This window comes from Halichoerus grypus, chromosome 1, assembly GCF_964656455.1.
Source record: "Halichoerus grypus chromosome 1, mHalGry1.hap1.1, whole genome shotgun sequence".
Classification (NCBI taxonomy): Eukaryota; Metazoa; Chordata; class Mammalia; order Carnivora; family Phocidae; genus Halichoerus; species Halichoerus grypus.
The window spans coordinates 215,067,515-215,089,879 of record NC_135712.1 but is presented as its reverse complement, the minus strand read 5'-3'; the positions used below and the strand labels follow the sequence as shown (position 1 = coordinate 215,089,879).

The 22,365-nt window shown below is 63.8% G+C and overlaps 1 protein-coding gene across 8 annotated transcripts in view; it reads left to right on the top strand.

The window, feature by feature from the left end:
- Positions 1 to 22,365, top strand: part of DOT1L (DOT1 like histone lysine methyltransferase) — a 66,783-nt gene that overhangs the window by 27,905 nt on the left and 16,513 nt on the right. For 7 of the 8 annotated variants that reach the window (XM_078057868.1, XM_078057867.1, XM_078057887.1 and 4 more), the window contains 14 exons: positions 115 to 178; positions 1,604 to 1,832; positions 3,737 to 3,831; positions 4,306 to 4,368; positions 10,918 to 10,973; positions 13,310 to 13,389; positions 16,935 to 17,003; positions 17,747 to 17,853; positions 18,282 to 18,323; positions 19,150 to 19,260; positions 19,356 to 19,590; positions 20,078 to 20,191; positions 20,898 to 20,989; positions 21,407 to 21,508. In XM_078057868.1, the coding sequence (XP_077913994.1) occupies positions 115 to 178; positions 1,604 to 1,832; positions 3,737 to 3,831; positions 4,306 to 4,368; positions 10,918 to 10,973; positions 13,310 to 13,389; positions 16,935 to 17,003; positions 17,747 to 17,853; positions 18,282 to 18,323; positions 19,150 to 19,260; positions 19,356 to 19,590; positions 20,078 to 20,191; positions 20,898 to 20,989; positions 21,407 to 21,508 (1,459 nt within the window). The remainder of the gene's footprint in view (positions 1 to 114; positions 179 to 1,603; positions 1,833 to 3,736; positions 3,832 to 4,305; positions 4,369 to 10,917; positions 10,974 to 13,309; positions 13,390 to 16,934; positions 17,004 to 17,746; positions 17,854 to 18,281; positions 18,324 to 19,149; positions 19,261 to 19,355; positions 19,591 to 20,077; positions 20,192 to 20,897; positions 20,990 to 21,406; positions 21,509 to 22,365) is intronic. The other variant, XM_078057890.1, reaches the window with a different exon arrangement.

Genomic DNA, 22,365 nt, shown 5'->3' with positions numbered 1-22,365 from the left:
CCAGGGGAGAGCTGGCTCTGCATGTCCAGGAGCTGTCCCTCCCGAAAGGCCTGCTAGGCCCCTGTGGCTTGTTCTGAGCTCCGCAGCGACCAGCGCCTTCCCTTGCCTTTTCAGCTTCGAAAGCATGCAGAGGCTCTGTGACAAATACAACCGTGCCATCGACAGCATCCACCAGCTGGTAGGTGGCCTCTGCCCTCCCTCACGTGCGTCTGCTTGTCGGGGAGCCGTGCGGGGGTGCTGCCCCCAGCTGCCGTCATGTTTCCTGGGTAGTTTCAATGACACGCCTCACAGACCCCCTCAGACCACACGTGCGGCATGGGGCCGGCCACTGCTGACCCCCAGTGGGAGGTGTCTCGGGAGCTGCTCTTGGGACCGGGCTGGGGGTGGGGTGCGTCCTCAGCCCCTGTCCCCGGCATGCTGAATGCTCATCCCCGGGGTCTCCAGTGCATATGGACCTTCACGTCGGTGCCCCGTCCCCACGGGCTGAGGCAGGCAGGTGCGGTCAGGAGCCTGCCCGGGGCTTCTCCTGTCCCTCAGCCAGCTGTGTTGTGAGTGTTTTCCTGCCATCCCTTTGGGATATTCTGATTATGGAGAGGCCTGGGGCTCTGTCCTCACCTCCCTCTGCCACCATGCTGGGGTCTGGGGAGCCTTCGCCTGGTGAAGAACAGACGACAGCCAGGCCGGGCCAGGCTGCAAAAGCAGTTCCAGAGAGCGGGTCACTCCTGTTTCTAAGGAAGTTTCACTGTCTAGGCAGGGTGGGCTCCTGCCGGGGGTGGGGGTTCTCCGGCAGGAGCCTTGCCGTCAGGGGAGGCTATGGCGGGGTGTCGGGCCATGCAGCCCCGAGGGCCTAGCACGGGCTGGCCTGGGCTCTCTGGGCAGTCATCCCCGTCACTGTTGCTGACGGGAGGGGAGGGGGATGCTGAGTCAGATGAGTATGTTCTGGCCTCCTGTGTGAGGGACCGGGGTTCAGAGAAGTCCTTCTGGGTGTCAGCTGTGTGGGCCCCCCCGACCCACTGCCTCGGCCCAGAGCCCTCCCCTTGGTTTTGTCCTGGGCAGGAGGTGGGGCCTGAGGCTTGGGGCTGACCTGGGCCGCTCGTGGTGGCCAGGCCACGCGGCCTCCAGTGCCCTGCACGGCGGTGGCCTGGGCCCAGGCTGGGAAGGCCCTTGGGAGCTGCCAGGGCCGCAGGAGGCTGAAGGGCAGCCGACATGAGTCAGAAGGGGGTGGACCGTGAGGGGTTAGGGCACTAGGCCTCAGTGGCGCCCCAGGGCTGGGAGCCTGAGGACTCCCTCCTCGGGCCAGCATGAGCTGGACGGGTCCCGGCCTGGTTCTGGCCCCTGAGGCCCCTGACAAGGACCCACGAGGCGCTGGCTCGCTCCGTGGCTCTTGGCCCATTTCTTTTCCCAGACAGGCTTTCGGGTGAAGGTGCAGCTCCCCACTCAGTGGGGAGTGTGCTTGAGGCCAGGATTGCAGGGTGGCCTCTGCTGTCTGGGGAGGCGGCGTGGCCGGCCGCCCGCGAGCACGCACACCGTTGTCTGGCGTGGGCAGGCGCCGGGGCGCACCACTGCCCGTGTGACGTGTGCGGGGCTTCCTCTGCCGTCCTAGTGGAAGGGGACCACGCAGCCCATGAAGCTGAACACGCGGCCGTCCAACGGGCTCCTGCGGCACATCCTACAGCAGGTCTACAACCACTCGGTGACGGACCCCGAGAAGCTCAACAACTACGAGCCCTTCTCCCCCGAGGTGTACGGGGAGACCTCCTTCGACCTGGTCGCACAGATGATCGACGAGATCAAGATGACCGAGGACGACCTGTTTGTGGACCTGGGCAGTGGTGAGTGTGGGCAGGCCGTGCTGTGAGCACCGCCAGCCTCCCTGGCCCCCAGAGATGGAGGAGGCGGCTCGGTCAGCACCCCAGGTCACCTGCGGCCCCTTGCGGTGGGGGCCGCCCCTCTCCACCGCAAGCTGGTGCCCTGCACAGAGGAGAGGCCGGGTCGTCGTGCTCCCAAGGGCCCTTCCCTGTCTCTCACCCCTGCTTGCCTTGCGGGACCTGTTCTTGGCTCAGAGGGGACCCCAGTGACCACTGCAGACCAGCCCCCCACGTTGCTGGGTGTCTTCGCCCCTTCCCCACACCCGCCGGCTCTCACTAGCCGCCCCCCTCCTTTATGTATGGCTGGTCCTCTGGCACCAGAGTGAAGGCTCCTGAGGGCAGGGCCTGTCCTCAGTGCGGCCTAGCAGGTGTCCACGTGATGAACTATAGACTGTACGGAATAAGCAAACGCCTCGGATTGGCTGATTCCAGATGGGGCGTGTTGAGGTGACAGGGCTGATGATGTGGCTGCCAGCCTGCCGTAGGAACCCCGCGCACAGCCCTCCTCTGGGGCGGCTCTGCCACCTGGATGTGACCTTGTTTTGACAGCCTTGTGCTGCAGACAGCGTCCTGTCTCAAACCGGCATGGCCTCGTGCTTGGAAAAGGGCCCAGAACACCGGGCGAGGACAACTTTTTGATGTCGTCATGAATTTGAGCTTTTTTAAGCACAGAATTCGTATTTTAATAAGAATGTGTATACTTTAGGGGTGCCTGGGTGGCTTAGTCAGTTGAGAATCCAACTCTTGGTTTTGGCTCAGGTCATGATCTCAGGGTCATGAGATCGAGCCCCGTGTCGGGCTTCGCACTCAGTGGGGAGTCTGCTTGAGATTCTCTCTCTCTCTCTCCCTCTGCCCCTCCCCCTGTTCGTGCGTGTGCATGTGCGCTCACTCTCTCAAAAAAAAAAAAAAAAGCTTCGAAAGTCAGTTATCTAAAAGGCCACAAAATTTATCTGCGTGTACTGGAAGGTTTAGGAGTTTTGGAAAGCACCTGCCTGACTCCTCATGCCCAGCTCTTAACCTCCCTCCCCCCGTCCCTTGGCCACGACCCTTGTGTCCTCTCGCCGTGGGCCTTGCCATTTACCCTGTGTTTCTAAGTAGTGGGCTTATTTTCTTTTTTCTTTCTTTAAGATTTTTTATTTTAAGTAATTTCTACCCCCAATGTGGGGCTTGAAGTCACGACCCTGAGATTGAGAGTCACACGCTCCACCTACCAAGCCAGCCGGGCACCCTGGTGTGCTTATTTTTATTATTTGAATATATTCTATTCAAAGTGCAAACTCAGAGGGCTCCCGGCACATAATCTGAGAGGCACGACCGACCCATGTGGGAGGGGAGAGCACACGAGGTCTGAGCGCCAGGGCGCCGCACGCTGCCCCTAGTGACCTGCCCAGCTGGGCGTGTTGGTGCCTTCGGCCTGCTTGTCGGCCGCACGGGGAGGCCAGCACACGACCGTGGTTTGGAGACCCCGCTCCTGGTATGCATCAGAGCCCCGTTGATGCCGTGTTGACGGGTGTTCTTGGGGATTTCGGATTTGGCCGGCCATGCCGTGCTGTGGGGGTCACACGGGAGCCTTGCAGAGGTAGACAGAGGGCAGGTTCCCCTCGCGAGAGCCCTGGAGTGCCCTGGAGTGTTGTCAGTATGAGGCCGCGTAGGCCAGATGGCCGTCCCCCTAGTGGGGGCTCAGCTCCCGGCCTGGGTCACTGGCATATCCTAGTGACCTTGGAGAGTGCTCGCACCTTCTTGGGGAGCCGGAGGCCTCTGCCTGTTGACCCCCATGGCCGGCACCTGCCTGTCCTGGGCCTCGACTCTGGGTCGGTGCCGCCTCTGTCCCCGGGGCTGCATCTGACGGTACCTCTGTCTCTCTGAAGGAGTGGGCCAGGTCGTGCTGCAGGTCGCCGCGGCCACCAACTGCAAACATCACTATGGCGTAGAGAAAGCGGACATCCCAGCCAAGTACGCGGAGGTGAGTGACTCTGGGGCAGGACACAGGTGTGTGTGTTTGCATCTCTTTTCTTTCAAACCTTTGTTTGCCGTGACCCACGGGGTGTAAGGCGGGGAGGACAGATCAAGGTGGGCGTTCGGAGGGGCTGCTCGGTCTCTGCTTGCGCATCGGGGCCCCGCTGTGTGTGCTGCCCACAGGGACTACAGCCTGGTCTCCCCCAGACGCCCAGGGGCACCACTGCTGTGCCCGTGTCTGCCTGATGGGGTCAGTGGGCTTTGGGGAGTAGGTGCGTCTCCAGAAATGCCCGTAGAGCGTGTGGCCTGCGCATCTGGGGGACTCTGAGGTCCTGCCGTCTGTCCTCCCCTGCAGCCCCCGGAATCCAAGGGGTTGTGCTGCGGGCTGGTGGATGGGCAGTCCCAGCTTGTCCCGGGGTGGGGTGGGTGGGGGAAGGGGCCGCGGGGAGCCGCTGACGGGCTGTGGATCATTCCCTTGCAGACCATGGACCGAGAGTTCAGGAAGTGGATGAAATGGTATGGAAAAAAGCATGCAGAATACACAGTGAGTGCCATCGCTCCATGCCCCTGCGGCTAACGATCCAGCTCCCATCTCTGTGTCTCCTCCTCCCCTGACCCGCCGTTCCTCTTCCCTCCTGGGACGCCCTCCCTGCCTGTCCTCGCCCGGCGTGGAGCGCAGTGCGCATGGCCGAGCTGGGCGTGCGGCGCTGTGTGGGGGGAGGCCCGCTCGGCACAGCAGTACCCTCCTCCCTCTCCCGCCTCCTCTGCCCTCTCTGGGCCTCCTCGGGGGCTGACCCTGCCCCGTGCCCTCTGAGAACAGAGGTGGGACGTGGCGGCGCCCCTCTGCCCCAGCCCTCAGACGCTTGAACGCAGTCCCGTGCGGCGTGTCTGCAGGCACCTGGCGGGTCTCAGGGAGCCCTCCTTCGGTGTCGTGGCAGCGGCGCGGGGCTGGGCCGCGGGGTGTGGATGGCAAGGCCTCTTCCCTTGTCCGCTGGCCATCCCAGTGGCATCTTCTCCTTGCCTTCCTGGCTGCGTGTGACCCAGATGCTGAGTCCCTCCTCCTGGCAAGGCTCAGGTTTGGGGCGGCACGTGCCCCCAGCTCTCCTGGCTGCCGCTGCGCCTCGGCCTCCATTGCTCGGCCCAGCCTTGCGGTGCCCACGCTCCTTGGCCGGCCGGGGTTCTAGACCCCTGGCCTCCACTCCTGTCCGGAGCATCTGCGTCTCACGCATCGAAACGTGTCTGGGCCCAAGACTCATCCCTTACTCTCTCTCTTGCTCTGGACACACTGTGGCCATGCAGCCCACACTCACTCGGCCGCTGTGGGGACACCGCAGACAGAGTGTGTCCAAACCCGATCTTGACCTCCTCCTTCTCTTCCCATCTCAGGCCATTACCTACACATACCCAGAGCTCGAGGCCCAAATCACCAAAGTTCCACTTGGTTCCACGGCCCGCCCTGTTGCTCCTCCCTCCTGGAGACTTCTTACAAGTGTTCACGTCTCGCCCTCTCCATTGTCACCAGCCCAGAGCAAGCCATACCATGGGGCGTTGACTGTTGAGCTGGAACCAGCATTCCTTGTTGCGTTAGGGACCTAGAATAAGTCATGCGATCACGGGCTGGGGGTCAGTTGGGGTGTGGGGAGAAGGGGAAAGAGGAGGTTTTCCTTTCCTTAGGACAGCCTGATGGCCTCTCCTTCCGTGGGTCATGCCTGCACTGTAGTGTCTGAAAGTCATTGCCAAACCCAGGGTCACCCACACTTGCTCCCTGGCGTCTTCTGGGAGTTTTATAGCGGTGTTTTACCTGTAGGGCCGTGAGGCTGTAAGGACAGCACCTGGGTCCTTTCCTTTGCACTTGGAGGCCCAGCCATTTCAGCCCCGTGGTTGCAGGCTCTGCCCTTGCTCCTCTGTCTGTCTGTCTGTCTGTCTGCTCCTGCACCAGCCCACACCGTCTGCGTTACCATGGCTCTGTAGCAAGTCCTCGCTCGGGCAGCGTCCGCCCGTCCTCTGGCCTGGCTCTTCTCCTTCCACGCTGTGTCTGCCTTGCTGGGGCTTTCACCTCCCCAGATAAACTGTGGAGTCAGCGTAGAGTCAGTTTGTGGGCGTCCACCTCAGAGCTCGCGGTGGGCTGGGGTCGGGATGCCATCGACTCCGCGCAGCAGCTCAGGAAGAACGGCCGTCTGGACGGTATCGCGGCTTCCTGCCTCCGACGCGGCCTGCCTCTCCCGCACTGACTCTGCCTCGTGTACGTTTTGTACATCTTGTAGGTCTTGAAGTCTGTTTGTCTGTCTGTCTTGGTGCCTGTGTAAATGATACTGTATTTTTAATTTTAAATTCCATTTGTCCGTTGCTGGTTTTACAGGAAAGTAATTGACTTTTGTCTGTTGCGTATCAACGTACTATTTTTACCTTAGAATGTTCCTGTATTGGCTTACCGGCTCCAGGTTGTTTGTTTTCCTGAATTCTTTCAAATTTTCTGCATAGATGATCGTGTCACCTGTGAACAGAGGTGGTTTTATGTCTTCCTTCCCAAGCTGTGTATGTTTTATTTTTCTTGTTTTCCTGCACGAGCCAGCGTAACAGTAGGTATGTACGGTCCGCTGCCGAAAAGCAGTGGTGGAAGGGGCGCGTGGCCTTGTTCCTTGTTTCCTTCCCACTGGGAAAGCTTTGACTTTCTCACCGTGGAGGTGATGGGAGCCGTAGGTATTTTGTGGTGTTCCTTAGCAAGTGGACACAGTTCCCCTCCGTTCTTATTTTGGGAATCTTCATCTTGAATGGGTTAGAGTTTGTTAAATGCCTTCCCTGCATGTGTTGACACGCTCCTGGGATCTCTCTTTGGCCTCTTGACGTGGCAAGCACGGGTGTCCAGCCAGCCTTCCATGCCTGGGTGAGTCCCGCCCGGTCGTGGTGCGCGGTGGTTTTCACACGGTGTTGGATTTCCGCTCCGCGCCGGGTTGTCGAGAGTGTTTGCGTCCGCGTCCGCGTCCACGATCCCGGCCTGTACCTCTCCTTCCTCCTTCCTTTGGGTGTGCGGTGATGCCGGCCCCGTGGGGAGAGGAGCTGCACCCTCTGCTTCTGTTCTGTGTTTCTGGAGCCAGGACGTGCACAGGCAGAGTGGGACCTGGCTTCTCTTCCCTGTCTCCTGGTGCAGTTTCTTCTGAAATTCTCTGCCGGGGCCCCTGTCTGAGGCTCCCTGGGGTCTGCCGGTCGGGCTGAGTGTGCGGGGAGTCCAGTGGGTTTCCATTTCCAGGAACTTGTTCCCGCGCGGTCCCCACATCTGCTCTTAGGCTGACTGCATTCCTAAATGGACTTCCTAAAACACAGGTTTTCGTGTTTTAAACCACTTCTTGTTTCTGGTGAGAAAGCCCCAGCCCGGAGTGTAGGAGTGGTGTCGCCGCATTTCTCAGAAACGGCCCCTGTGCTCCAGGCACGGCTTCCAGGACTCCGTTTGTAGCCTGGTTTTAGCTTCTGGCAGCTCCTCTCGGCTGCGGCGATGGACAGGGGTGAGGCTGGGGGCGCTGCTCGCCCACTTCTCCTTCCACCGTCCTCCTTCCTTCTCTTGTCTCCAGCCGGGGTCGTGGTCGGCATGCGGGAGGGCTCCCCACGTGGAAACCGTCTCATTCCTTGGGTCTCGTGTGGGGCAGAGTGCTCACTGGCCCCGCCTCAGCCCCTGCGAGGTGGCTGCGAATAGAATTTGGCTCAAAGGACACTTGGGCACGACCTTGGCGGGGGGTGTGTGGAAGGAGCGGGCCGCAGGACGGCAGCCGGCCGTGCCTCTGCTGTCCTGTTGTCTGTTTCCAGAGGGCTCCGCGGGCTGTGGTGAGCATGTGCTGACGGATGAGCACCCACGTTTGGCGGGAACTTGTGTCCTGGATCTCGTGAGGCCTTCCCAGCAGCTTTCTGTGGCTTTGACCAGGCGTCCTCGTTGGCGGACGGAGTCCTGCTTCTGTTACTTAAGAACCTAAGAGGAAACAGAGCCAACAGGAGTCTAAAAATAGCCCATGTGCTTTTCCAAGCCCCAGAGCCTGCTTGTGCAGGCCAAGGACCCCGTGTGGCCGCCGCCTCCCTGTCCTGCAGCTCAGCGGTGCCTGGGCGCCAAGCCCTGCCTACCCACCCCCGTGCCTCCTCCTGTCAGAGCCCTGTTCCCTCCTTCCACTCGGCTTCTGCTGGCCGGGCTGTCTCAGCTCAGGGTGTCCCCTCCGCCTGGGAGACGCTCTGTCCAGCGCCCCGCCCAGGCTGGCGTCCAGGCCCCCAGAGCCCCCACAACACAGTAGCCGTGCTGTTCACGATGCGCCCCGTAGGGTGGGCCTGGCATGCAGCGGGTCTCGAACGTCAAGAGCCTGTTACCTTGGGTGGCTGTGGCCTCGTGGAGGAACCACGTGGGGGCGGTGCCAGGGTGTCTGTGGACCTGCGCCGAGGCACTTCTTGCACTCGGGGGCAGGGGCCTCTCTCTCCAGGACATGTCAGGGCCTCCCCCTGGGCACCTGCCACCCCTCCAGCTTTGCCCACGTCAGGATGGCGCCTCTGTGGTCCTTGGGGTGGCTGGGCCACATCAGCCGGGGCCCCAGGCATCTCAGAAGCACTGGCCCACCTCCCCTCTGGTCTTGGGCTGGGTTGGGTCACCGGCAGGCGGCTGCTGCCAAGGGACAGGGCCTGGGGGTTCGGCCGAGCTGGACTGTGTCTGTGGACTTGGGGCTGCTCCTGGGCAGGTTCGCCGAATGCCAGGGTGTGTCCGTGGGTGGCGCTCGCGCACCTGACTTTGGGTGGGGCCAACCTCGGTCTCTTCGTTCTCGGACGCTGTGCTCTTTTCCCCTGACTGGAGAGCGTGTGTGTTCCGTGCAGGGGTGGGTGCAGCCTCCAGGACCACGTATGTGGCGAGCTGGGGCGGCCTGGGGGGGGGCTGCACCTGGGCCCGTGCGCAGACCAGTGGTCTCTGTGGCACGCGTGGTCTTGGGCACTGAGACCCTCTGCACCTGTATGTGCCCGGGGCCTTCTCCGCGTCGTCCCGTTTCTCTGATTTCTCTGTACTTGGAGGTCTCCGTGACCCTGGGGCCGCTCACGGGGTCCCTGGGCGGGGCACAGGAAGGCCACGCACCCTTCTGGCCACTGTTAACTCGGGTGCCCCGGCCCCAGCAGCACAGCCAGGGCCTTGGCTCAGAGGGTCGCAGCTTGCCCACGCAGAGCTGCTGCCGCGGGGCCTGGACGGGGAGCCGCCAGCAGGCGGGCCACATGGAGAAGTGCCTGACAGCATCCGTGTCCCGGGCCCAGGCGCGGGGATGTGCCGGGAGGACCCCCGGGCTCAGCAGACGGTCGACCCCACGGCCGTGGTTTATACAGAGAGGACAGGAAGCCAGATGAGCTCAGGGCAGAGGTGTGGGGGGTGGGGGCGGGGACACCAGGCAAGAGCTTCCAGAGTCCTCTCCCCGGGTGTCCCACAGGACGCGCTTAGCTCCCCCCAAACGAGACGGGACCGCGTGTGTGAGGTGTGGTCTCCAGGGGGCCGGCAGAGACCCAGCGCCCGGTTCTCTGCGGGGGTCGGTCTCGCGGGCCCCTCTGCCCAGCTTGGGCCAGGACCCCAGACTCCGGGAGGGGAGCAGGCGCTCAGCCCGAACCTCGTGTCTGCACAGACGGTTCAGGGACCCGAGCCCCCCGGCAGCGAGGGTGGTGGGAGCCCGGAGTCCGGTTCCAGACGCCGCCGAGGGCCAGCCTTGCGAGCCGCCCTCTGGGGAGGGAAGTCTCAGGCCCGCCGTGCGAGCTCTCTCTTGCGGCACCAGTAAGACTGTGGACTCGAGTCACTCCTGAGGCCTGGCAGGGCTGTCCTCGGGAGTGTGGCAGATTCAGAAAGCTCCACAGGTTGGAGAGGATTCAGAGATAGGACAGCTGGGATGTGGGCAGCCCCCCACAGTGCCTGAGAGTGTTCAGGTGGCCCTCCCCCTCTCCCCACCACCCGCGCCCTGCGTGGTCGTCACGTCACGTACACTTGATACCCTGGGTGGTCTCTGTGCGTGCGCCGGAGGGCGTAGGACCGGTTCCTGGCCTGGCACACGGCCTCCGCACTGGGTCAGCAGTGCTTACTGGACCATCTCTGCTCAGGGTCTTCTGTCCCTTTCTGAGCGACAGCAGGCCGAGTGCCCCAGTGGGCTCCTGCCGTCTTCCTGAGGAGAGTGGGGGTTCTTGTCACCTCGTGGCATCTGTAGGGTCGCAGGTGAGGACAGTCACCCCCTCCTTACCCCCCACCCCCACGAGCCCCCTTCCCGTCCGTGGATGAGCCTGTTCCGGACGTGTCACTCACGTGGACTCACACCCCGCGTGGCCTTCCGTGTCTGGTTCCCTCCCTGACGGTCGTGGGCTCGGGGTCCGTCCCCGGGGCTGCACGTGTGGGCGCCTGGCTCCTGTTCTTGGCAGGGGGACGCTCCCGTGCGCGGTGGATGCGTTGATAGGCATTTTGGATTGTCTCCGTTGTTGGCTCTTCTGAGTCCTGCTGCCGAGACCTCGCGTGTGCAGGTTTTGTGGGGATGTATGCTCTCGCTTCTCCTCGGCCTCCACTGAGGCCTGGTGTGATGGCGTTTTTGAAGAACGGTAGACTTGTTGGTTTGCTGAGTGCCACAGCTCGGACAGCTCGGTCACGAAGAACCGGGTGCGCAGAGAGCAGGCATTGAGGGTGTGGATGGGGCTGTCAGGTGAGCGGGCGCGGGAGGCCGGGCTCAGCCGCCGCACCTGCACTCCTGTGGTACAGAAAGCAAGCCCGGCCTTTGCCGCGCGCCGGGCCGGCACTCTGTGCCGCGGGTGCCTCCCGAGGGCACGACCACTGTTCTCCGCTGTAGCCGTGGCCAGCCGGCCCACGTTCTGTCCAGAACCGCCAGCAGGCTGGGAACCACGCGTGGACGCGCCCCGGGCTCGCCCCCGGCTGGCTCAATGTGGCTCTGCAGCGCGTCCTCTGCGGGGGCTGGACCCTCCGGAGCCACCACTGCCTCGGTCTTATGTCGTCCCCTCTTCCGTGACAGCGTTCATTTCATCTCCTCTCCGCGGGCGGGCGGGCAGGGCGCGAAGCTGGGTGAGGCCTCCTGAGTCAGTCTCCCTCCTGTTTTTCTTTCAGCTGGAAAGAGGCGACTTTCTCTCAGAAGAGTGGAGAGAGCGGATTGCCAACACAAGGTAGGGTCTGGCCGGGCGTGCGCCCCTGGGGCGGGTGCTGGCCGTGGGCGAGCTGTGGTGCGCCTGGGAGAGGTGGCTGGCGAACTCCTTCTCTCCCCGTCCTTCGCCTGTAGCTGAGCAGGTGGTCCGGGAGTCAGACCCAGGGCCCCAGGGCAGTCCCCCGGCTGCCCGTCAGGAAGGGCCCTTTCCGGCTGTCTCGGCCCTGCGCTCAGCGTGCAGGTCCTCGCTGTGTCCGCACCTCCCCCAGCCGGGTGTGGGGGCAGGGCTGTTTCTCTGCACCTGCCATGGGGTGGCGTCTTGTCCCACGCATCTGGGGTGCTGCAGTTTTGCCCACACCTTCCTCTGGACCCGCTGTGGGCCGGAGCTGGTCTGCAGCCCTTCCCCTGACCTCAGGCAGGGGTGTGCCAGTCAGCTGGAGGCTGCTGGAAGCCTGGGGACCCAAGAGGCGTTGCACAGCCCAGAGCCATCTTCCTGGGGAGAAGTCATTCTTGCCGACGGTGGCCCACTGTTTCAGGGGACCTTGCCGTCTGGCTTCTCTCTGTCTTTCCTTCAGGCGCATGCTGCCTGTGGCCCCGTAGTCCCCACTGACTCCTGGGGGCAGGTGGGAACTGGGCACTGCTCTTTCCAGAGCCTCTCCCTTTGTGGCTGTCCCACGAGGAGTCCTCATCTGAGTTGGGTCCACTCTGCTCTCCCCTGCTGGCCAGGTCTTCCCCCTTGCCCTGAGAGACTCCTGCTGACCCCATGGGCATCCCCGTCCGTGGGGGTCTGGGGCTCTCCAGTGCCGGCCAGCAGCATCTGGGCCAAGGTGTCTCATCTTGTGGTCACCCTGGCGATGTGAGAGCTCACGGGGAGGGCACCGTCCCCTGAGCCTCGTCTGCCCCTTGTCCTGCAGGCAGAGTGGGAACAGGCCTTGGTGATGGGAGAGCATCCCCTTGACAACCCCTCGGGTGTTCTGCTTCCCGGCAGGGGCGTCCCCTCCCCTCCCAGCCCCCCCCTTTTTTTTTTTTAAGATTTTATTTATTTGACAGAGAGACACAGGAAGAGAGGGAACACAAGCAGGGGGAGTGGGAGAGGGAGACGCAGGCTTCCCACGGAGCAGGGTGCCCGATGCGGGGCTCGATCCCAGGACCCTGGGACCATGACCTGAGCCGAGGGCAGACGCTGAACGACTGAGCCACCCAGGTGCCCCTTCCAGCCCCTTTCTTATTAGGGACTCCATTTCTGCTTCGGACTCCTCGTGCATGAGATGGGAGGGGCGGCTGCCTTCGGAGCATCAGAGCCGTCCCCAGGGCCTTTGCTGGCTCATGTCCTGCCTTCCCAGGCTCTGTTCCCGAGTAGGGACTGGGACAGGCCAGCCTTGCTCTCTGTGGGAGCTCTTTCCGCCCGGCTGTCTCGTCAGGGCTCCGTCCCTTGGCTCCCAAGGACGCCTGCGCCTCTCAGCCTAAAGCCTCCCGTCCTCAGCTTTGTGGTGCGGTGGGGCAGGGAGAGTGCACTGGGCTTGATCGGTGTCTTTAATGATTCTTCCCTGCTGCTCTGCCCACCGGGCGTCTGGTGTCTATTCTCGCTCTGGTCAGGTCACCCGTGACTGTTCTGTTTCCTGGTTGCTATGATGGCTTCCAGAGTCTCGATTTTAGACTGTCGAGACTCAAAACAAGCAGCGAGGGGATGGCCATCAGCCCAGTCTGTCTTTTGTCCCTTTCAAGAGAGGACATAAACACTCTGTCCGCAGTTCTGCCCCCTGGCCCAGGTCTTACCTGGAGGCACTTATGTGGGAGAGAAGGGCCGCACAGCTGGGTCGGGAGCTGTCTCACCTGTGGGACTTGAGATGACCCAGCTGACGGCTGCGTGGAGAGTGTAGCCATTCAGAGAGGGCCTCGAGTGGGCATGAGCTGGGCCCGGGCGGGCAGGCAGGGCTGCGTCTCCGCGCGCCCAGAGTGGGGCAGCAGCCTCCCCGGCCGCCCCGGTTGGCGTGTTTGGACCCAGGCTCCTGGGTTGTCCGGTGCCAGAGCGCGTGGGAGGAAGGAGAAGGACTCTGCCTCTGGTCCTGCAGGTCCTCAGGCGGCTCCCTTTCAAATGCAGCCTGATGGGGTCCTCACACCTCTGTCCCCAGGTGACCTTTGTGCCGTCCACATTCCCACCCCAGGGACGTCCTGGGGGCAGGCGGGGACCACCCACCCACCAGTGCAGCCGGCTTGTCCCTTGGGCCCCGTGGGCCCCGGGTCCCGTCCCCGGGCTGGGGGAGCTGATGGAGGAGGCGGTAGGCGTGGTGTGCACTGGAACTCTACACGTGCGGAAATGGAACCTTCATTTTACTCAACTGGAATATTATTTTGCAGTGTTATATTTGTGAATAATTTTGCCTTTGGTCCTGAGGTGGATCACCAGCTGAAGGAGCGGTTTGCGAACATGAAGGAAGGTAACGTACCCCCTCTTCACCCTGCCCTGTCACGGTCAGCATGTGCTCCTGGCGCCCGAGACCCACTCGGGTCTGTCTGTGGCTCCCGCACTGACCGCAGGGCCTGGGGCCCTTGTAAGTGCTGACAGCCCTCCACGTGCGGGCCGGGCGGAAGGCCTCAGGCCCGGGGGTCTGCTGACGGCGGTTCTGCCCCCTGCTTGCAGGCCGGGTGCCTCCCGGATCAGTATGCGCGGCGGGGCCGACTGGGCCTCCCGCAGGCAGGAGCTGCCAGTGGGCCCGAGGGACCTGGGGTGGGTGGCCACATTAACAGGCGGGCTGCAGGCCATCCAGTCACACTCAGATTCCCTGGAGACAGCCAATAACGTCTCAGTACAAGCTCATACTGAGGGATCACTCACTGTACCTGAAATTCAGACTCGACCGGCGTCCTTATTCCATCTGGTGACCCTAACCTGGGGGCAGTGAGGCCACTGGGGTCGTCCAGATGGGCCTCCTTGGCTTTTTCTGGGATTTTCCTGTGTTTGGGCCCCTCTCAGCCCGGCCAGAGCTGCCCCTGCCGCCCTCGTCTACCTTCCTGTCCCTGGTGGGGGGAGGGAAGGCCCCTTTGTGTCGTGAGTCTCAGACTTGCAGCGGAGCTGCTGGGCACAGCTGTGGGGGACGTCTTGGAAGGAGCTCGAAAGCCGTGCTCTCGTTCCCCAGCTGGGCTGTTGCCCTGGGAGTCGGTTGGCATTTAGGTAGGATTGTGTTTTCCTTGTGCTTGTGGAGGCTTCTAGATTTGGAATTGTGTGGGTGGTTTTGTAGAGTGAGGTCCTATACTGTATCTGGCCTGAACCTTCTAGGGAAAGGTTTGTTTTCTGAATCTTGGCAAGCTGAGACTAGGGGCCGGCGCACTGGCATGCAGCCTCTCAGCCGACCTTGCGACCTGGCCCAGCAAGCTGCTCCTTCCCGGGAGCACTCTGCTGTCCCTGGCTGCTCCTGTGGCCTGTGGTGCACCGGAGGGTGGCCGTCCTGAGTGGTGGCCTCAAGAATCCCTCTGCGCCAGAGGTGTGTGTGCCGTGGGGCCCCGTGTCTTGCTCCCACAGCCGCCCTGCCGGCTGGACGAGGGAACGTGCACCCTCGGGCCCCAGCTTAGCCGCCGGTAGGGGAATCAGGCTGTGGCCAGGCGCCAGGCAGCGCAGCTTAGTGTCTCCTCTCGCTTTGCTGTGCCTGAAGCCCTCGTGCACTTGGAACGTCAGGCAGAGAAGACCATCCAGTCTAGAACCTTCTAAGTAGGTGGGAGTGAACTAGTTTGACTTGCACGCCTTTCAGGCCTTTGTAACTGCCGCGCATGTGCTCTGACTCAGCACAGGAGAGCCCAGCGAGCTCCTGGGGGGCAGAGAAACATCAGCCCCTTCTCGCAGGTGCCGGTCACTCTGCGCGCCGTCTGGGGCGCACGGGCCGGGCCGCAGTGGGTCCTCCCGTCTCTCCCATGATGAGGGCCATGTTGCCTGGTTGTTTGCTCCCCTCGGTCTGCACCCTCATGCCTCTTGCTTGTGTGTCCTCACTGAGCCGAGAGTCAAGGTTCTGGCTGTTTCATTTCTCATTTTGTCCACGTGGAGAAAGTCTCGGGACAGCGGAGGGCCCTCTGTCCGGCTGAGCTCGGTGTCACACTGAATCCGAAGTCCTTGGTCATAGCCCACTGTGTTTCAGGATCGAGATGGACCCACTGCTTGTGGGTCAAGTCCTCCAGCCAAGGGCTCAGACCCCAGTCTGTGGACTTCCCTCCTCCCAAACGCCCGGGGTGAAGGGTGGCCAGGCTCTGGGTCTGCTGCTGCCATCCTCATTAGAGCTCTGCCTTGGGTGCCCGTCCTTCTCGGGTCCTCCTGGCTGCTCCTGTGGCCTGTGGTGCACCGGAGGGTGGCCGTCCTGAGTGGTGGCTGGCCATGAACGTGGCTGGCCTCCCTGGTCCTCAGGGTGACATGCTCTGTTGGAGGAGCGGACCACAGGCTGTGACCTTACTGTGGGCATCGGCCCGCCTGGGCCCTGTGCTCAGGGGCCTGGGCAGGAAGCCTCGGGCAGTGCCCTCATCCTCGACCAGTCACTGCAGCTCCTAACACAAGTGCTAAAGCTGCTGGGTTTTCTAGGCTCTGCGATGGCCTGGAGGCGGCCTTGGTGCTCCTAATCCAGGAGAGCCCAGCACAGCCGCGGGTGGTTACAGCTGCCTTGGGCGCTGACAGCTGCGTGGTCTGCGTGCTGGTCTGTGTGCAGGGGAGCGTGCGCACGCGGCCCGGGTCGCTCCTGACCATTGTGTAGGAGTGAACGGTGGCTGTCCCAGGGCACCGAGCCACGCGCCAGCCCCAGGACAGAACGGAGGGCCCCTCCACCTGTCGCTCTCCTGCTGCCTGCCCAAGGGCCCACCTTCTGGCCGGCTCGTCCCGGACCAGGGGCCAGGTGGGCTTTTGCTGGAGCAGGGTTCCTCCGTGTTTGTTGACGACACCTGCTGGGCGTCCGGGCTCACCGTCTCGTGGGGTGTCACTGCTCTGGTCCCTCCTTCATGGTGTCCTGTGGGCGGGCTTTGGGGACCTGATAGGGCAGGACTGCCCGACGAGCCCTGCAGTCCCCAGCCGCCTGACCTGTTGTCCCGTAGTGATGCGCCCTCAGGGACCCCTTGCAGCTCCCGTTGCCCTTGCTGTGTGGGCCATGTAGGGTGGTGCATTCCTAGCTGGAGCACGTGGGGGACCCCAGGGTGTATCCCACTCAGCACCACGCTTTTCAGAGGCCCTCCGGTTTCCAGGTGCCCCACGGGACTCTGTTCAGCCTCTGGCTGCTGAGACCTTTGATGGGACCCCATGGGCCCTAACCCTGGCTGCCACCTGACCTTGCACCTGGCCTGGCCCAGCACTGGGCCCATCGCCTGCTCCTGCAGGGGATGGTTCTTAGGACGTGGGCTGGGTGGCTGGGTGCTCCTCGGGATGGGGGTGCCCTGGCCGGCAGGTGTGTTTCTTTTCCATTTGGTTCTTTCTTCCTCCTACCGAGAAGTATGGCTTCTGAGAGCGTGCACCTACCCATCTGCAGTGTTTCCTGCGGCGCGTGCTGGGAGCTCCCTCATGAGCCTCCCACTGTGCGTCTTTTCCTCCTTAGAACTCGGCACACGGAACCTCTGCTGTCAGCGTGGCCGGCCCGCCTGGCAGTCCGGTGGTGGGACTTCAGGGTTTGCCTTGGCCACTCACACTCGCTTGTGACTGTGGGACTCGTCCGCACAAGTACCGAGATGGCGGAGGGGGCGCATGTCCTCGCCGATGGTGTCCGTCCGGTGCTGGCGTGACCCCCAGCTGGGAGCTCTGCGGGGCAGCACTGTGGGGCCCAGAGCACGTTTGTCCACGAGGGCCGCTCGTGGGACAGACTTCCGTGGGGAAAGCGTCTCCTGGTTTTGCTCTGACTTGTGGGAAGCAGCCGTGCTGCTGTCCCCGTGGCAGCTCCTTCCTCCGCCAGACGCCGTTTTCCTTCCGTTTGTGTATGTGTAGCTGTCCCCCCACGAAGGGCAGTAACTGGTGTTTGTGTTTCAGGTGGCAGAATCGTGTCCTCGAAACCCTTTGCGCCTCTGAACTTCAGAATAAACAGCAGAAACTTGAGTGGTAAGAAACTCTTGCTGCTGAATTACTGACATATGTGATTTTAAGCATCTGACGTGTGTCAACGTGGGGCCTGTCCCCCTGGTGCTACTCACGTCAGGGCAGGTCGTTCTCTGTGGGGGTGTCCTGGGCGCTGTGGGGGTTTCAGCAGCACGCCCGGCCCCACCCCCTCGGTGCCAGGAGCACCCCCAGTCCTGACCACCACAGACGTCCCCACACGTGGCCCTGTGTCCCCTGCGGGCAGGGTGGCCCGGTGTGGAACTCAGAGGGACAGGTTTGCCGAGCGCTTCGCGTCCCTGTTTTGATTGGCCTGAGCAGGCGGCGGTTGCCTGCGCAGGGAGGGCTGGTGGCAGGGAGCCCGCGGCAGGAGCTCAGCCGGGCCCCTGGGCCGGGCTGCATGGGCCTCGGGGGCTCGTGACTTCTCGGGTGCTGCTGGGAGGTCCTGTCGCCACATTGTTTTTAAGTCGTCCTCCAAGTGCTTTCCGATGCCCCCCGCCCCAGGCTTGTCGCTGTTTTCCTCGGACAAGCCCCTCGGCGTAGCCATGCTCGCCTCTGCGACCCAGCTTCCCCGGCCCAGGGCGTGCTGGCGGGCGGCTGGGGCGGTGAGGGACTGCAGCTCCGCCCCTTCCTGCCTGCCTGGGTCTGTCGTGGAGGGCGGGAGCCCGCGAGGCGCGAGGCAGCCCAGAGGGCGCTGCCTGCTCAGCCCCTGGGTGCAGGGGGGCCTGAGCGTGGCCTCTCACTCGCAGACATCGGCACCATCATGCGCGTCGTGGAGCTCTCGCCCCTGAAGGGCTCGGTGTCCTGGACGGGGAAGCCGGTCTCCTACTACCTGCACACCATCGACCGCACCATAGTGAGTGCCCCGCGTGGGGGGCCGTCCAGCCGGCCTCAGCACGGATGGGGGCGGGTCAGGAGGCTGGGGGCCCCGGTCTGTCCTGCCCTCTTTGTCCTCAGCCCTCGTGTGGGGCAGACCTTGTCTCGAGGACGCGTGGAGCGGCGGCTCTGCCCTGCTGTCAGAGGCTCCCAGGAGCCCGGGTTCTCGGCCAGGCCCGCCGCGAGGCTGCTGGCTCCATGTGGGATGGCGCCGCAGGGTCTGCACGGGCCCGCACGGCGGGGTCCCCGGGCAGGAGCGCGTCCCCTGCCAGCCGTCCGTCCGGGAGCCACCGCCGCGCTCTGCGCGTGCCTGGTGTCCGCGTGCCCGGGCTACTGCTTTCACCCCGACGGGGCTTGGGGCGGACTTCTACTGAGACTCTGCCTTGTGTTTTCTCTTTGCATTTTCAGCTTGAAAACTATTTTTCTAGTCTGAAAAATCCAAAACTCAGGGTAAGTGTGTGTTTTCCTTTGCCTTCATGACGTGTGTGCGCTGCGGGTGGAGGGTGCGGCGCGCCAGTGCAGATGGGGAATGGGGCTGGCCTGAGTGACGGGGGCCTGGGGCCCACACGCTCACCTGCCTCGTCTTCAGCAGCCTCGGTGGCCACAACTCTTGGGCACGTTTTTGGGGAATGGGTTGAATGAGTCTCTGAAATGGGATTTGGTGATCTGGTGAGCCGTGCCGAGGTCCGGGATGGCGAACAGCCCTCACGCTGTCCTGACCCGAGGCCTGAGGCGCAGAGGGGCTGGGACGCTCCGAGTTGCTGTGCGCGGGGAGCCGGGAGTTGGGCTCCCACGTCCCTCCCGCTGCCCACTCCGGCACTCCGTCCCGCACTCTCACAGCCACCTCAGACAAGTATCCAAGCAAGAGAGGCCCCCCCAGAGATGGCTGGCTCCAGCCACCCGGGGTCCCGTGTCCTTCCTACCGTGTGTAGGGGCCCTCGGGTCGTAACGTGCTGACCAGCGCCCTCACCCCCTGGAGCCGGCCGGCGCCGTCCTTCCTCTTACCACGGTGTCCGAGGAGGACGGCGCTCTAGCGCACGCAGCCCCTCGGCGTGGGCAGGCATGCCGCCAGCAGGGGGGAGATGACCATCAGGCGGCTTCTCCTGCCCCAGCCCCAGGGTCCTGCGCCGCCCGTGGTTGGAGGGCGGCCTGCTTTCCGACAGAGGACGGGGGTGTGCGTGCGTGCACGCGCTCTCGGGCTCCTCTGCGCTCCACGGCCTGGCCTGTGCCGGACAGTAGGCCCGGGCTGCGGACACCGCTGGCGCTTGCTTTCCAGGAGGAGCAGGAGGCGGCCCGGCGCCGGCAGCAGCGAGACAACAAGAGCACCACGGCCACTCCCACCAAGCTGCCCGAGGGCAAGGCCGCCGTGCCCGTGGACACCCCGCTGGTGAGCGCTCGCCCCGCGTCCCCGCGGAGGGAGGCTCACGGGGCTGGATGGGCCCGCCGGTGCTCCCCTGACGTCCCCCACCCTCCGTCTGCTAGGATTCCGGGGCCGAGGAAGAAAAAGCTGGGGCGACCACCATCAAAAAGCCGTCACCCTCCAAAGCCCGGAAGAAAAAGCTGAACAAGAAGGGGCGGAAGATGGCCGGCCGGAAGCGCGGGCGTCCCAAGAAGATGAGCACCGCGAACCCGGAGCGTAAGCCCAAGAAGAGCCAAACTGCACTGGACCTCCTGCACGCCCAGGCCGCGTCGCAGACGGCAGCGCCCTCGCCGCAGGGTGAGCCAGCCGCGTGCGGGCCCCGTGGGCGTGCAGTCTGCCGGTCCCAGCGCACCCCTTGCCGCTCTTCCTTGGTACGGCGGGTGGGGTCCCTCTCCTGTCCCCGGCGGCAGTGAGGGGGGCGGAGACCGCCGGGACAGCACCGCGTGCTGAGTGGCTGAGTGCTCATGTTCCAGACCCTGCTGGGGGCACACTGGGGCGTCCTCACACCTGTCTGCACTTGGCTGGGCTCCCCGAGAGCGAGCCCCAGATGGCCTTCCCATCATCCTGCCACCCTGGGATCTGATGGGGGACCTCACAGAGGGGACACGGCTCCCGGGCATTTCTTAGATCATGTGGGGATTCGAGTTTACTTCTCGGAGTGCCGAGACGCGGTGTCTGGTGGCGTGTTCAGTCTCTGTGTTAACAAGCTGGCCGGTTCCCTGAAGCAGGAAGCTTCCAGGGCACCGGCCTGCCGCTGACATGTGGCCGCTCTGTCCCCCCGCAGATGCGTACAAGTCACCTCATAGTCCGTTTTATCAGCTACCTCCCAGTGTGCAGCGGCACCCCCCCGACCAGCTGCTGCTGGCACCCACCCCGCCCGCACTGCAGAAGCTGCTAGGTGAGCCGCGCCGGGACCTCGCAGGCCTGCAGGGGGTGGGGGGCTCTGCTCCCCCCCGGGCTTCTCCCGCAAGCCCCAGTGCTGCCACCGTCAGCTGGGCCCACGTGCTCGTCTGCGGGCGGGCTTCTGCCCCAGGGCACACGGGGCCAGGACTGGGGTGCTGCCGGCCTGGAGGGGGTGGGGCCGGGGAGGCTGCACCGTCTCCCCAGCACCTGGGACGCCCCCAGAGAACCACCCGGCCCGTGTCCGCTGCGCGGGGTTGGGAGGGCCGTGTCGCGGGTGAGCGTGGCCCCCGGTGTTGCTGAGCTGAGTGCGTACGTCCTCACGCTGCTGGGGTAGATTGAGCGGCTGCTTATCTCTAAAAATTGGGTGAAAGAAACCCCTTTTCACATCTTGGGAGCTGCCGGTTTTCTCAATTCAACGTCGGTAACGTGCTTCCCAAGAAAATGGGCGGATTTACTAACGGGAACCCACGTGGTGTTGGAGGGAAGAAGACGTGGGGTGGTGGTGGCAGGTGCTGTGAGGGGCACCCAGGGTGGGGACCGAAGGCCCCGGCATGTCGGCAGGCTGTGAGACGGACACTGCAGCAGCCTCTGGGGGTGGCAGCTGCCCCCCGCTGACTCATTTCTGAAGGCCTCCCCTCCTCCTTCCTGCTGGCCTCAGTGGGGTCACGTCTGCACTAAACTGGGTATTTGATCTCTTGCAGAATCCTTTAAGATTCAGTACTTGCAGTTCTTGGCATACACCAAGACCGCCCAGTACAAGGCCAGCCTGCAGCAGCTGCTGGACCAGGAGAAGGTGAGCCCTGCCCCGTGCCCCCCACCTCTTGTCCCCCAAAAGGTGCCTTGGCTCTAGGAAAAGCAGCAGTCTCTTCTCAGGCCCGCACACTGTCCCTGCTGGTTCCAGAAAGGCCACGGGGTCTCACTGCTCACCACGGGGTCTCATTGCTCACCAGGGGATCACGTTCTTTTTTTTTTTTTTTTAAAGATTTTATTTATTTATCTGACGGAGAAAGACACAGCGAGAGCGGGAACGCAAGCAGGGGGAGTGGGAGAGGGAGAAGCAGCGGGGTCACGTTCTTAACCAGCAAGAACGGCTGAGGGGTGTTGGCCTTCTGGGCCAGGGCGTGTCCAGCTGAGCAGCCCCCTCAGGCCCTTTGTGGGGAGGGACGTGGTGGGGACAGGGCCTTGCCGTCACCACGCGCCGTCCCCCCAGGAGAAGAACGCCCGGTTGCTAGGTGCTGCGCAGCAGCTGTTCGGCCACTGCCAGGCCCAGAAGGAGGAGATCAGGAGGCTCTTCCAGCAGAAACTGGACGAGGTAGGGGTGCCGGAGACACAGCTGCCGCCCTGGGCGCCCCGGCCCAGCAAACAGCCCCGAGTGCGGGATCCGGGTGGGTGGGGGGGACGAGGTAGGGGTGCCGGAGACACACCTGCCGCCCTGGGCGCCCCGGCCCGGCAAACAGCCCCGAGTGCGGGACCCGGGTGGGTGGGGGGGACGAGGTAGGGGTGCCGGAGACACAGCTGCCACCCTGGGCTCACCGGCCCGGCAAACAGCCCCGAGGGCGGGATCGGGTGGGTGGGGGGGACGAGGTAGGGGTGCCGGAGACACACCTGCCGCCCTGGGTGCCCCGGCCCGGCAAACAGCCCTGAGGGTGGGATCCGGGTGGGTGGGGGGGACGAGGTAGGGGTGCCGGAGATACACCTGCCGCCCTGGGCGCACCGGCCCGGCAAACAGCCCCGAGTGCGGGATCCGGGTGGGTGGGGGGGACGAGGTAGGGGTGCCGGAGATACACCTGCCGCCCTGGGCGCACCGGCCCAGCAAACAGCCCCGAGTGTGGGATTCGGGTGGGTGGGGGGGACGAGGTAGGGGTGCCGGAGACACACCTGCTGCCCTGGGCGCCCCGGCCCGGCAAACAGCCCCGAGTGCGGGATCGGGTGGGTGGGGGCGGGAGCAGGGTGCAGGCCCCCGTGCTGAGAGCTGGAAGGACCTTCTCCTTTCCGGTGCTTTGACGTTTCACGTCTTCTGACAGAGGGATGTAGAATGTGTGTAGTTGGAGGGCTGCTGGCTTGGGTTCGTGCCCTGGGGGCCAGCCCCTTGTTCCTTCTCTGGGTCACTGTAGGTCCTCTCTCTGACTGCCATCGGCCGCCACCCTAGCCCTCCCCTTACTGCCCCCA